The sequence below is a fragment of the Sceloporus undulatus genome, chromosome 3 (genome assembly GCF_019175285.1).
Source record: "Sceloporus undulatus isolate JIND9_A2432 ecotype Alabama chromosome 3, SceUnd_v1.1, whole genome shotgun sequence".
NCBI lineage: Eukaryota > Metazoa > Chordata > Lepidosauria > Squamata > Phrynosomatidae > Sceloporus > Sceloporus undulatus.
This window is the reverse complement of record NC_056524.1, coordinates 42,654,748-42,670,545: the sequence shown is the minus strand read 5'-3', so window position 1 is coordinate 42,670,545 and position 15,798 is coordinate 42,654,748. Positions and strand designations below refer to the sequence as shown.

General features: G+C 38.1%; 1 protein-coding gene across 1 annotated transcript; it reads right to left on the bottom strand.

The window, feature by feature from the left end:
* Positions 1-6,081: 6,081 nt before the first annotated feature.
* Positions 6,082-15,369, bottom strand: LOC121925233 (nucleoside diphosphate kinase 7-like). The gene is made up of 3 exons (XM_042457111.1): positions 15,037-15,369; positions 7,257-7,362; positions 6,082-6,164 (listed from the first exon to the last, which is right to left on the bottom strand). Exons 1-3 carry the CDS (start codon positions 15,367-15,369, stop codon positions 6,103-6,105), a joined length of 501 nt encoding a protein of 166 aa, XP_042313045.1. The 3' UTR covers positions 6,082-6,102.
* Between the last annotated feature and the right edge of the window lie 429 nt (positions 15,370-15,798).

Here is a 15,798-nt window from a genome sequence, read left to right as displayed (position 1 = left end):
TTATTATTATTATTATTATTATTATTATTATTATTATTATTATTATTATTAACCTTTATTTATGAAGCGCTGTAAATTTACACAGCGCTAACTGAAAGAAAGAAATTGGCAGCATGAGCTTTTGTAGACTTCAGTCTAATTGCATCTGAGGAAGTAGACCGAAGTCTATGAAAGCTCAGGCTGCCAATTTCTTTCTTTCAACAAATCTCAAAGTAATGAAGCTATCAACAAACAGCAAACCATATTCTAGACTTTAACAATAATGATCAGCAACAGGAGCATCAGCATTTTGTATTGATGTCAAGATTCTATGCAATCTGTTTTGTCATAAACAACTGTGCCAAATTGAGTAGCATGGCTCCCCCTTTGGAAATCATGCATACACATACTGAATGTTCACCAGCTAACACAAATTCAATTCACACAACTGCCTTACACCTCTGAATTATCATGCCTGTCTAATGATGGAGATTCAAATGAAATATTTTCTTCTAAACAGAATAAATATGCCTTTTCACCAAATGCCTGGTAACCTTGCTATTTAAGCCGTTGCAGGGAATCTTAACTAATTACATGTGTAGGTCTATTACAAGATGGGGTTTAAAAGAGCTACTTAGTCCAATTTATGCTACTCTAATAAGTGTGCAAAAATTATAGTGCCCCAAAGGCTGCTTGGGTATACAGTTTTAATTAGCATTTATGTCTAAAAATTTGTTTTAGAAATTGTAGAAGGTGGAACCAAAACATATAATTGTACTGTAAATACTCTGGTCTTACTCATTATCCGGTCCCTGCTGCCAGGATAGGGAAAGATAGTTGTCTATAAAAGGTTATGTTTGGACATCAACAATTTTAGTTAATCAGATGAAGGAGATGAAGAAAAGATACAAAGAACTACATTTAAGACAACATAAGTTCTTTCAAATCAAAATGGAGTAATTTATTCTTGTTTTTTCACTTTCTTTTCTGAAGTACTAGCTATATATTAGGGGTATGAATTATGTGGTCAAGCTAATCATAGAATCATAGAGTTGGAAGGGACCGCAAGGGCCATCTAGTCCAACCCCCTGCCATGCAGGAAATCCAAATCAAAGCATCCCTGACAGGTGGCCATCCAGCCTCTGTTTGAAGACCTCCAGGGAAGGAGACTCCACTACACTCCGAGGGAATGTGTTCCACTGTCGAACAGCTCTTACTGTCAGGATGGAAGTTCTTCCTAATGTTGAGGTGGAATCTCTTTTCCTTCAGCTTGCATCCATTGTTCCGGGTCCTGTTTTCTGGAGCAGCAGAAAACAAGCTTGCTCCCTCTTCAACATGACATCCTTTCAAATATTTAAACAGGGCTATCATATCACCTTTTAACCTTCTCTTCTCCAGGCTAAACATCCCCAGCTCCTTAAGTCATTCCTCATAGGGCATGGTTTCCAGACCTTTCACCATTTTAGTCACCCTCCTTTGGACACGCTCCAGTTTCTCAACATCCTTTTGAAATTGTGGTGCCCAGAACTGGACACAGTATTCCAGGTGGGGCCTGACCAAAGCAGAATACAGTGGCACTATTACTTCTCTTGATCTAGACACTATACTTCTATTGATGCAGCCTAAAATCGCATTGGCCTTTTTAGCTGCCGCATCACACTGTTCACTCATGTTCAACTTGTGGTCCACTTGGACTCCCAGATCCCTTTCACATGTAGTTTCATTCAGTCAGGTGCCCCCCATCCTATATCTGTGCATTTTATTTTTATGCCCTAAGTGCAGTACCTTACATTTCTCCGTGTTGAATTTCATTTTGTTAGCTTTGGCCCAGCTTTCTAGTCTATTCAGGTCATTTTGAATAGAATAGAATAGAATAATGTTGGGCTGGAACAGATGACCCAGAAAAGGAATCTTCAGGGTGTCATCTGAACGCAGTGTTTAACTGCCGCATGCCCTGATGATGCCTGGAAGCTGCCCGGAAGCCAGCTGCAAAGTGTTTTGGTGGTGTGCAGCACACAAACACAGCACCACCAGAGCGTCTTGAAGCTTCCAGGCAGCTGCTTAGATGTGGATGGCTTCAAGACACTCTGGTGGTGCAATGTTCGTGTGCCGCACATCACCAAAGCAGTTTGCAGCTGGCTTCAAGCCACAGCTGGGCACGAAAAGCCGGCTTTTTGCCAGCCGAAAAAGGAGCTGATCTTTGCCACTCCTTTTTTGGCTGGCTTCAAGGCAGATTGGAGCTGTGGCGTGTGGTTGCCATGGCCCCAATCTGTCTTCAGAAGGGGTGGCTTCAAGCCAACCCTTCAGTGCTGTCTCCTCCCCCCCCCCCCCACTGTTGAACAGCAACTACCAGCACAAGCAATGGAGGTAAATACCAGGAGCAACAGCCCATCAAGATATGGAAGGCTGCAAAATTCCCTCCCTTCCGGTATTTTTAGATATTTGCTATGACTATCTATGGATACTCAGCTGGACTGCAAAGGAAGTAGATGACAGCAGAGTGTCTTCTTATTCAGAATCGCCCCTTGCCCTATACTTTGTCTCTGTCTCCTCAATTTGGGTAATGAAGGAGATATCTACTTGGTTTAGGCTTAAATCCAGACGATAGATTGACTGACTGAATCAACTAGAGCTGACTTACCTACATAAGTTCCATTGATTTAATAGTTCTACTCTATCTGGGACTAACAATTGGATTTAAGCCTGAATTTTCAATTAAGGAAAAAGGAGTCTGAAAAAAGTATGATGACAGTGGTAAATGGGAGTATATTCTGACTATCTTGCAGCCCTTTAGAGTTAGGATTTTCTCTTCAAGTTCAAGCGCGAAAGTTAGCAAGACGGAAGCATGGAAGACTCAAGACAGCTAACTGCAGGTTTAGCACCTTAACAAAATCCATAATGTTTCTGCTTATTTGGAAGGACAGAATCTATAAAAGGTGTGGTGTGTTATCAGTCAATAAAGTCTACTCCATATAGTATCTATTCTATAGACAAATGGCTGTTGGGAACAAAATGCAAAAATTATTCACAGTACTGAAATAACTATGCTTATTCCTTAGTCTGGCCACACTGATAAAAATGAGTTTATTCTGTAATATCAAGTGTTAAAAGAGGTGCACTTAGCCAAAAGCAATTTCAAATTAATGCCACCTCAATTAAAATCTAATTTGAGCTAGAAAATCCACATTTGTGTTGTTTTTAAGTGTATTTTCCCATAATGACTGCAATTACTGCATTAGATGATTTTTCAAAATTTTCTACTAGATTAACTATTTCCATTATAGCATTTTAATCATATACAAACCATATATGTCAACAGAGAGAAAAGCCCAAAGGCAACCTGCTGATCAAATCTAGTAAAATATTAATAATGCATCTGAATCCAACTTAAGATGTGTTTGAACAGAAAACATATAATATGGGAATATAAGAGACTGAGGAATATAAGAGATTTGCTCAGTATTGGCTACGTTGGGATGGGCCATAGCACCAGGGGCAACTTTTCAGATTGACAACTGTACTTTTTTGTTTGTTTGGGGGCGTTACTCAATTTAAAATATGTGAAACTGACTTAATAATTTTAAATCTGTATGCTTTCAAATAGCATAGGATATAATATTTTAATAAATAAATATGATTAGAACCACTCATTATTAACAGATAAAATCCCCCATTAATGCTTAATCATTATTGTTGTTGTTGTGTGCCTTCAAATTGTTTCCAACTTAGGAAAACCCTCAGGCAAGTCTACCACATGGTATTTTTGGCAAACATTTATTCAAGGTGGGTTTGTCCTTGCTTTCTTCTGAGGCTTAGAGAGTGTGACTTGCCCAAGGTCACCCAGTGAGTTTCCATGCCCAAGCAGGGATTTGAATCCTGTTTCCCAGAGTCCAAGTCAAAAGCTCAAACCACAATACCAGGCTTGCTCCCTTACTTGCTAATTAGCTTACTTGCTGTTCACCGCTATGATCTTTGGAATAGCGGTATATAAATAAATAAAAAACAATTAATTATTATAAATAAGTATTTATCTATAATTCAATCTTCAATTTATCATTAATATAATGTTGATCATGATATCATCTAACATTATTTAACTAAAAATAAATAAATTTACGTTGACAGTCTCATAAAGTATAGCACACATAGTCCTTTTTCTTACTGACTAAAGCTCATTTAGCCATCTTCTGTCCAATTTCAATGGCAAACCAGAATGCCAACTGTTTTTTAAATAAGTCAGGGCACTAGGTCACACAAAAAGAGTTTGCAGGGCCCCACTTTATCCTCCCCACTCTACATTAATGACAAATGTTCTCCAGGATTTGAAGCAGGAGTCTTTCCTAGCCCTGTCTGGAACTTTGCATAAAAAGCACATGCTTCACCATTGACTTACAGCCTCATAAGCAAAACCAAGTGGCTTTTTAGCTCTCTAAAAGTGTGCAGCATGGTGAAATGAAAAGAGAGGAGGCAGATAAATAGCTTAGGTTCATGATACTGTAAGTATTGCTTCTTCCCCATCAGTTTAACTGCACCCTAAGATCTGACAGAGACACATGTGCTTATGTCCCACCTATGGTGGAAATGCAGCACATGGAGACAAGACAAAGGCTTTCACTATAGACACATCTACTGTTGAACTGCCTGCCTTTGGAGATAGCTTGGTATCGTTTTTAACAGTGATCTGAAACATGATGAAGATCTTTTCTAAGCAGGCATTTGCTTTATCAGATTAATAAATTCAATCCATTATTTGTTTATGCTGTGATTGTTTAGAACTGTATTCTATGCTATTATTGGTTTTAATTCTTGCTGGTAAGTTGAATAATGTGTATACACCAGAAAAACAAGATATAATTTTTATTGAATGAATAATAAATAAAACAGTAACAGAAGTGTTTGCAATAAAGAGAATATTATTAAATGCTGATGTAACACTGAGTTATCCCCATCTGCATAATATTTTGTGGAATTTGGTCACACAAAAAAAAAAAAAATTGAGAGAAGAACCACTGGACCTCACCCCTTTCCCTCCATCATTCCCTTCTCCTTTTGTTTCGTGTCTTTTAGATTGTAAGCCTGAGGGCAGGGAACTGTCTGATTAAAAATAATATTGTAAGCCGCCATGAGAGCCGTTAGGGCTGAAGGGCGGGATATAAATACCTAAATAAATAAATAAATATTAAATCCCAATATGCTACAGATTTATATTAAAATTATTTTAAAATAAATTATTCAAAATTGTTACCTCCATTGACTAAAAACATAAAACTGTTGAAGATGCAGACCTTAGCAAGCTGATTATAAGTAAACATGGCAGAAATATCTCATAGTTAAGACTTATAGGAGGTATTTATGCAACATGGTTTCAGTGATGCTGTGTTTGGCTACATTTTTAGTTCCCCTGACAATCTAAAGCAGCTTGCTTGAGATGACATAAAAATATCTTGGAATTTATTAACTATTATAGTAGCTCAAAAAATAGTGGTGTGTGCAAGTCTTCATTTACTATATAGTTAAGGAATGTTTGGTGAATTAGATGACAAAACTCAAGAAATATATAACACTGAAAAACAGAAAAGAAAAGATACAGAATGGTATATCATTCTTTTAATATTGCAATGTGATTAAGGTGTAACTCTGCTCTTCACAGCTTTCTGTCTTTGCAATAAGTAGTGTAAGCTTTGTTACACTGTCTCCTCGCCACTAAAAATAACATATAAGGCCCCAGAATTTACATAAGTTCAACCTAGATAACGAGGCAATTGAAATAGTTAAAGATTTCCCATATTTTGGATGAAACATTAATCTGAACAGAGACTACAGTCAAGAAATCAGAAAAAGATTAGGAATGGGAAGAGCAGCTATGAAAGAACTAGGCAAAATCCTAAAGTATAAAGATATACCTGTGAAGAAAGCAGATCAGCAGAAAAGGTTAGAAAAATGAAAGGATAGAAGAAAAGGCTAAAGAACATGGCTGTTTTTGTAGGCAGTTGCCAAGGCAGGAGAAACAGATTATAAATATAAAAAGAATAGAAGAAAATTAAAGTCTTTAAGACAAAGTAGAGAGATGGGCAAAAATTGGGGGGGGGGGGGGACAGCCTACCTGGAGCAGAGGAAGGAAAATTATTGAGGGATGATGGTGGTTGCTTCCTTTGGTGGTGATTCCTTCCAAGTCTGTTTCCTGCCTATCAGAATAATGAGAAGGAATCAACACATGATAGGATGTTTCCACCTCCATCCCTGGAAAATTGATTCATTTGAGATGTGGTGCTGGAGGAGAGTGCAAAAGATAGCATGCATAGCTAAAAAGACAAACAAATGGTTCCTAGAACAGATCAAACCAGAACTATAGTATTCCAGGAACCCAAGATGACTAAATTGAGACTATCATACTTTGGCCACATAATGAAAAGAACTCATTAGAAAAGACAATGATGCTGGGGAAGTTAGAAGGAAGTAGAAAGGGAAGAAGACTGCATGCCAGATGGATAGACTCAAATCAGAGAGACCATGCACCTGAGCCTCCAGGACCTGAGGAGGGAGGAAGACATTAGGAAGCTGATTATAAGTATACATAGCAGAAATATCTCACAATTAAGAGACGTCTCATTCACAAGATCGCAAAGAGTTGAGATCAATTCAAAAACCAATAACAACAATGAATGCTGTTATTTAAATAAGAAATATATTGTCAAATGATCACAATGGAGGGAGGGAGTCTGAAGGCCAGGTGGAAATGATGTGTCTTGTACTGGTCCTAAAAGCAACAACAGTGAAAAATAATTGCAGTTTGCAGAGGAAGTACGTTTAGAATCTGGAAGCAACACAGCAGAACCTCTCTCTCCCACATGCCAGCCTCAGCAGGTCATGGTGTCTCAGGAGGGCCTATCTTGAATATGTTAGTATCTTCAGACATTCATAACAAGACATGTGGAATAAGCTCTGTTAAGGAGCTAGGCCTCACCACCAGTTAGGATTTTAGACTTTAAAACCAACACCTTGATTTAGATTCAAAAAGAAACTGGCCACAAATGCAAGTTTTGCAATACCAGAGTATTATAGTCCCTGTGTTACAGACCAGATAACTCCCAAGGCCTTTTGCACCAACAGAAATTTTCAAACAAACTTCAAGGCACAGGGGACTTTCTACTGCTAGCTTTATACAATTTAAAAAGCAAAGCCTGAAACAAATACCAGAAACCTGAGTTTATGCAGCTTTCTAATTGAGAAGCAGAGCAAAAAAAACTTCTTGTGAAGATTAACCTCTTGCAACTTACCTTCTTTAATTGCATGAGGCTTAATAATGCAACAGGTACAGTGTGTATATTTTACAGTACTTGCTGGTCCACGGCCTCCATTGGAAGGAAAAAACAACTCCAGCTCCTGAAAATCATTGAAAGTAAAGACATTTAAAAGTATAGAACTGCACAGCTCAGCTCTACATCATAACATAAACTTACAGCGCTTTATAAATAAAGGTTAATAATAATAATAATAATAACATACCAATGACATTTGTAATGGCTGCAGTCATAAAAGTCTACTGAAATACAACTTTTTCCCCTCATTTTCTTTCTTTTCTTTTATAATCATTTGTTCAAGGCAAATAATTAAAGAGTTCCCATACCCTAGATCAAACATTGATCAGAAAGCTGACTGCAGTCAAGAAATCAGAAGAAAACTATGAATTGGAAAGGCAGCTGTGAAAGGACTAGACAAGATAGTCAAGTCTAAAAAAATATCACTGAACAAAGTCAGGGTTGTCTATGCTACTGTACTCCAATTTCTATGTATGGCTGTGAAAACTGGACAGTGGAGAAAGCTGACAGGAACATGAAAATCAACTCATTTGATATAGTGCTGGATACCATAGGCTGACAAAAGGACAAATAAATGGGTCCTAGAACATATCAGGCCTAAGCTCTCCTGGGAAACCAAGGAGTGAAGCCTCTGGCCACCCCAGCCATGAGCAAGCCCCGATCAGCACAGGACACCATGGTCCTGAGGCTGGCCGCTGCTGCAGACTGAAACATATGGCTGGCAAGGAGCATTTTTTCTCTGCTTTTTTTGCAGCCGGGTTTGGGCCACCTTAGGAAGCCTCAGCACAGCTTCCAGCCAATCCGGGGGGAGGGGTTGTCGTCTGCACATCATGTCCCTGAAGCAGCCTGAAGCCAGTGCTTTTTGCCTGTCTGTTTCAGGCCCAAGATGACTATGAGAAGACATGACTCACTAGAAAATACAATAATGCTTAGTAAAGTAGATGGCACTAGGAAAAGAGGAAGACTGCAATCCAGATAGATTGACTCAGTCAAGGAAACCACAGCCGTAAGTCTGCAAGACCTAAGAAGCAAGGTACGTTTTCATGTTGGATGTTAAAAATCTGGATCAGTAACTCTAAACCCTCACTAAATGGTGGATGCAGCAGGAATATAAAATGAATTCTTCCATACATATATCAGCAGAAACCTTACATTTATATGTATCCAAGGTAATGGAGTTACTTCACGTTTATTGGAATAGTTATATCTTTCTTTGTAGAAGAGTTTGTGGGTGCTGCATAAAATGAGTTTCCTTGGCAACTGATAGAAGGCTAAATCACAGTGCTACCTGCTTATTCTATACACAATTGCAACTGCTGTGATAGTCCAGTGATTACAAAGTAAAAGAAGAACATTGTGATACTAGAACTTTTATGTAACTCTAACAGAAACAGTGCAACTAACTACGCAGATCTATAGCTTAAGAAAACACCTGCTTTCTTTTCACACAAAAACAATTTAGAAGTAAGTATGTTTAGGAAAATAATCAACAGCAGAAACATTTTCCAAAATGTAGTTAGTTACACTTAAAAATATTTGTGCCCACCCCAGCTTCTATTTAAATGTATTGGCAGTATGACACAACTAGGAAGAATAACACAAATGCACTGGAAATCTTAATTTGCCATTGATTCTCTTTGTGAAATCACTGTCCCATCTAGTCCTTATTTTGCTTCCACTGGGAATGACGGTTACAATGTTCCTAATGTGAGTTGTTAATGATTATTCAGACACCTTCCAGTTGAAGTTAAACCTTTACTGGGGAAGGAGGAGGCCTCTCCCCCCCCCCCACTTTTTCATACTGACACACTAATATAATATTAAGTTGCTATGTTGTTCACAGCTTATCATTTCAAGTTTTGCATTACTGGTAATAGGTGCAGAGTAATTATATTGTTTTAGTAATGGCAATGGCAAACAAAATGGCAAAAGTGTTTTATAGACTACAGCAAAGCCTTTGACTGCACAGATCATGAAAGGCCATGGAACACTCTTAAAGACATGGTAGTGCCAACACATCTGATAGTCCTGAAGAGGAATCTATACTTAGGACAAAAGGCTACTGTTAGAACTGAACATGGAGAAACAGAGTGGTTCCCAAATGGCAGAGGGGTCAGACAAGGCTGCATTCTTTCACCCTATCTATTCATCTTGTATGCAGAAAAAATCATATGAACAGCAGGTATGGACGTGGGAGAAGGAGGAGCGAAAATAGAAGGAATATTAACAACCTAAGATATGCAGATGACACCATACAACTAATAGAAAACATCACAGACCTAAAGCAACTAATAAGGACGGTCAAGGAATAAAGTGCCAAGGCAGGCTTACTACTGAACATAAAGAAAACAAAAATAATGACCATGGCAGTACTAAATAAATTCAACCTAAACAATGAGGAAACAGAAACAGTAAAAGAGTTCCTAAATCTTGAACAGAACAGGGACTGCAGTAAAGAAATCAGAAGACTAGGAGAATGGGAAGGACAGCTATGAAAGAACTAGAAAAGAGCATAAAATGCAAAGATATACAACTAAGCACTAAAGTTAGAATCATATAAGCCATTGTATTCCCTATTATCATGTATGGATGTGAAAGCTGGACAATTAAGAAAGTGGATTAGCAGAAAATCAATTCATTTGAAATGTGGTGCTGGAGAAGAGTGCGGAGAATACCCAAAAATAGGATAGCCCCCCCCCCCAAAAAAAACCCAAATGGGTCATAGAATAGATCAAGCCTGAAATCTCCCTCAAAGCCAAGATGACTAAACTGTGTCTGCCATACTTTTGCCATGTCATGAGAAGGCATGTCTCAATGGAAATGACAATAATGCTAGGAAAGGTGGAGGAATTCATGCTAGATGGAAGGACTCTATTAAGGAGGTCATGGATATGCATTTGTTTCCACTGGGAATGACGGTTACAATGTTCCTAATGTGAGTTGTTAATGATTGTTCAGACACCTTCCAGTTGAAGTTAAATCTGTAAGGGCCCATACAGACAGGCCAAAATAAAGCTGCTTTGGGTCACTTTGGATGTATGCTGTTTAAATGATGCAGGCATTATAAGAGTCCGGAAGCTGTGCCAAAGCCATACTCCAGTCCTTAGATCTGTAATGTTAATATATAGTAATGATATTAAACTCCTTTTTTCTTCCAAAGTCTCTATGAGTTATTCTGCTTCCAGAGGCCTCACATTTTCTCCATTACTAGTAATGTAAGACAGTAAGACATGGGTCACAATGTCAGGCATTCCAGGGCATTTGTCAATTAGGTCTCATGCCATTTCTTCCAGCTGGATGGGGATTCAGTTCTGACAGTGCTTTGCCACATCAGTAAGAGGATGATGGTCTATGGACCAGCAGTGCTGTGACTTCTGTGGCTGTGTTCTATTGTCCTGAGTTGCTACGTAAGAACTATCTAATGATTTCTCTTCCTCTTTTTGAACCAGGGAGGAAATTAGCCAAGGGTGGAAGGAAATTTAAAAAGGAATAAAAAGGAGAAGTTTCTTCTAGCGCAGCTGTAAATGAGGAAAATATATTTAACTGTCGGCACATCAGTTACAACAAGCACAGCATCTTACAGTTTGCATGAATACAACATAACAAGCAAGATCTCTTTCACACTACACAGCTATAATATTTCAATACCACTTCAAATGCCATGGCTCTATCCTATGGAATTCTGAGATTTGTACTTTCATGGGGTATTTAGAATTCTCTGCCAAAGAGCTCTAAGGCCTCACCAAACTACACACCCAGGATTCCAAAGGATGTAGCCATAGCAATTAAAGTGATACCAAAACAGTATAATTGCATAGTGTGGGGAAAAAACTAAGAATGCTGATTCCTTTGTTCCCCATCACTATGTCTATCCATAAACTTATATTTGAAACAACAACTGGAGTACATACTAAGAAAGCCGAAATACTGGTAGCCTGAAATTAACAATTCTTAATAGATTGCTGTTTTACAGGTAGTACATAAAAAGTAATTATGATACTGTGAGTAACACTTAGCTCCTCCAAGCTATGTATTTCTACAGAATGAAAAACAGCTATCAAAAAGTAAAATGCAGAACTAGCCTTCTGTGCAGCCCCCTTTCTTCTGGCTTCCCAATGGACTAAAATGGAAAAATTAAAAATGCCCACATTTTTTAAATTTTTCGCATGACTGCAAGGATTTTGTATGTAGATTATTCCCTTCTGGGTGGATGAAGTTTATTAAATACCAAACAGTTGCAGGATGGTTTGTAATTGGCACTTTTAGATTTGTATGCTTTCCCAAAAGGGGGACATCAAAAAAGCATATATCTTTGTTTTCCTTTTATGACTGAGCTACATGACATTTTCAGGCATCAGAAAAGATCCTTTAAGTTGGACAGGGAAGAAGCAATTTGATATGTTCATGACCTAGGTTTTCACTATGTCAGTTGTGACAAAGTACACTCCAAGTTACCTTTTCATATCCTGGGAGTCATGCCTGGAACTTACATACAGGAGAAAACAATTATTCAAATAATAAACGTGTGTGTGTGTATGTGTGTGTTGGAAGTAGTTAGGATCCAATAAAACTCCTGACAAAATATGGTCAAGTGGTGGTTCATTGGAAGGACACATGAACTAACTACCTATGCACTTAGACCTTTCAGCTTCCTACCCAGAGCCACATAATCCCTCTTGTGATATTCTGAAGGCTGTGCCTTGCAGCATCATTAGGTCCCACATGGACCAAAAGGAAGGGATAACGGTCAGTGGGCTTGGCAAGTCTTGTCAGCCTCTTTGTTACATTGGAGAATAACTAAGGATTAAAGTACATTATGAGGGCAACACTGCAGATATTAAATGGTGAAGCGGAATGTCTAATTTGGGAGCTCACACGGGTACAGTGAAATAAGAAGTAATATAAGAGCTCTTGTGGGATAAACAACAACATGTGTCTAGGCAATTGGGGGGTCTTGAAGGGACTATTAAATACTACATGAGTAATCTGATGGTTTGTGTGTGAAAAAAGGCTGCAACCTCAAGAGATAAAATGTGCAGTCATAAGGATTTTATGGGTTGAAGGGCGATAAAATAGACTAAAATACAATATAAAAACTCAAATTGACTATATCCAAGACATAAGAATTAAAAATAAGAAATAAGACACAAAACAGTAACTTAGAAAGTAAAAAAAACCAGTGGCCTAAATTCCATTGTTAGTTCCATGTAAGTACAGTAGACTCAATGAATCAGATCTAACTTGTGACTTGTAAAGGCAATATTTATGTAAGTCCGATTGATTCAATTGGTCTACTCTAGCTGGGGAAAACAACAGGATTCAAACCAGTGTTGTAAAGACTGGGGCATATGCTAAAATAACTTTTTTTTAATCAGTCAAAGCCAAATACTGTACAGTCGGCCCTTCTTATACACAGATTTTTTATATACGGATTCAAGCATCCATGGTTTGAAAATGTTCCAAAAAAGTATAAATTTCAGATATCAAACCTTGATTTTCCATTTTTTTATAAGGGACACCATTTTGCTATGCCATTATATTTAATGGGAGTTGAGCATCCACGGATTTTGTTATACATGGGGGATCCTGGAACCAAATCTCAGCGTATAACAAGGTTCCACTGTACCTTTGATGATAAACAGTACATAAACAAGATTTTTAAGAGAAGAAAGCCACTAGAAACAAGCATGACCAAATTAAGCCATAAAGAAGTGTTGACAGCTCTTAAAATGAAATTTATAAAAGGCTAGAAAAGGGAAAACTAATATAGCAATCCTTCCTTTTTATCAGGGCTGGAGACAATGCCCTGAACAGCACCATATCCCATGCATACTCAGTCAAGGACAGGAGGAAAGACTTACAGCCAGAAAACACAAAAACAGCAAGAAAATGGGCATGCTCCCATGATCTCAGCTATTGTGCCAATGCAAGCCGTACAGAAGCAGTTAATGAAATCACTATGCAGAGACACACATCCACTAGAAGCACAACACATAGGACAATACCACTATTTTATGGGCACAGAAAGCAAGAGGAAGATGGAGATGCAATAAGTTAAGAAGAGACATGGTGAACCCGATCAAATCTCCTTCTTTGGAGGTATTTAAACAGAAGCTGGATGGCCATCTGTCAGGGATGATTTGATTGTGAGTCCCTGCATGGCAGAAGGGGTTGAACTGGATGGCCCTTGTGGTGTCTTCCAATTCTATGATTCTACGATTCTATGAAATGAATTTCTAGTCTGATATTTTGTTCCCGCAATGACCAAATGAATGCCTTGAGGACAGGGAGGACATGAGCAGAACAGTACTCTCTCAGTTATCAGTAATACATACATACTGGATATAGCCATCATAACTAGTAGTTATTGATAACTCCATCCTACATGGATGTGACAAATTATTTTTGAAATCTATCCAGGTTGGCAGCCATCACTATGTTTAACTATGCACAGCATCAAGACATACTGTATATACTCATGTGTAAGTCTAGAAATTTGGGTCCAAATACTGACTCAAAACAAACTGAGTTGACTTATCCACGGGTCAATTTAAGTACTATATCTTAACTTTTGTTTAAAAGAAGGAACCATCCCCCGGTGAAAAGCAAGAATATAATATATGAAGCACCAACCCTCTCTACTCTCTCATCTATCCATCCTTAAGACTAAGGACAAAGTCTGCTGGAATTTTGTAAGTTGTTTGATATTGTTTTGCTTTGCTTCATCCTTTAGGTCCTTTGCTATATGCCCCTAAATTTTATCCTCAACTTATCCACGGGTCAAAGCAAAATCCATACTTTTGGCCCCAAAACCTGTCCTTGACTTAAACATGAAGTCAACTTATAGTCGAGTATATATGGTAATTTCTTCGTCGGTCCTGAATATCCATTCAGTTTATTGGGTGATCCCTGGTTCTAATATACAGCCACTCTTAACACTATGTATCATTTTATACAACCTATCACCTTGTCCTTACTTGCTATTTTAAAAAAAAATCTTTAAAAAACCCAGAACTATCACTGTTATTCATGGGAAAGTTATTCTGATGTACTGATCATATTGTTTGGCCTTCTCTGCACCTTTTCCCAGCAATGCGATATCTTTTTGAGATGCGATGAACATCACTGTATAAAACATTCCAGGTGTGGTCACACATTGTAGATAAACCTGCCCACAATACCCAGGCAGGATGCCAACCAAAAAATTCACACATTTCACCTGGGAGAAGAGCTCAAGACTCATCCAAGAAAAGGAAGACTATTTTGAGAAGTGTCCAAGGGCAACAGCCAGGATGTATAACTGAGCAGCTGCAAAAAGCCACAGCTACTTAGAACACCCCTAGGGATATTAGGATATTTTAAACATTACTATAGAAAGTAACAACTAAGTATCAAAATAAATCATAACAATTGCCATTTGGCCAATGTTCATTTAACAAGTATTCCATTGACATGTGCTTAAATCAGAAGAATCAGAATACACTTTCCATAATACAAGGGCCAACAGAAACCCAGACATCGACTCAGTTTATCAAGTACAGTCCTCCCTCCATTTTCACGGTTTTGGAACCCACATCCCTCACTTATGCGTGAAGGACAAATGGAGGGGGAAATAATGTGTGTGCCCGATGCACATGCGCACTCCCGCAGCCACACACTATTTTCACGAGCGGATCTGCAACAGATCCCCCGTGAAAAAGGAGGGGCAACTGCATTTATTTTGAAAAATAAAACTTACTTTAGCAGCAGAAGTAAAGGAATCAGGACCATGAGCTACATTTCTTATACCATCAGTTCCAAAAAGTGCCCTAATGCTGTTTGGCGCTTCAGTCCGGGCCACCATAGAGTTTGCAGGTCCTAATAAATTTTTCCATCTAGATATTGCTTCATCTCCCAAGATCTCCAAGGCAACAACAGGGCCACTTGTAATAAACTCAAGAAGTTCACTGCAAGGAGAAATCAGAGTACTGTAGTCGGAATTCAAAGTGAGGACAAAACTCTTGACAGGAGACTCCTTTTCTAAGTACAACCAAGCCAAAAATCCCAAATACAGAGATGTACATTTAGCCATTATATTTTCTAGCTAAGAATATGGCACATAACCATAATTTCACATGTGGGAGGTCTCAAAAAAGTCAAGATTTCTCAATCTATTCCATTTAAGCAGCAAAATTTGAAAGCATTTCAATTTCAATTTTTTTTAAAGAATTATGTTTACAGAACAACTTGATAACAGACTCACTTGTTACCCGTATTTTACTTGTCCTTGTTACTCTTATCTTACTATTATTTCATTGCAAATTAAGTAATTATATAAGTAACAGCCTCCCAGTTCATTATCACTGACCAATCTATCTAGAAAGTTTTTCATCTGTAAGCCTCCTTCCTTTGTTATTGTCCAAATATGGGCAACCATCTTCCATGACAGACTTTGAAGAGTATAACACCATTAACAAAAGCAACAACAACAAAACTCCAAAAGACCAAAAACTCCATACAA

Coding starts and splice junctions, on each gene's coding strand:
- LOC121925233 (XM_042457111.1), bottom strand. CDS start 15,369: ATGGCTAAATGTACATCTCTGTATTTGGGATTTTTGGCTTGGTTGTAC. Junction 7,363..15,036: donor CCTTTACTTCTGCTGCTAAA/GTAAGTTTTATT, acceptor AATGATTTTCAG/GAGCTGGAGTTGTTTTTTCC. Junction 6,165..7,256: donor GCCTCATGCAATTAAAGAAG/GTAAGTTGCAAG, acceptor TTATTCTGATAG/GCAGGAAACAGACTTGGAAG.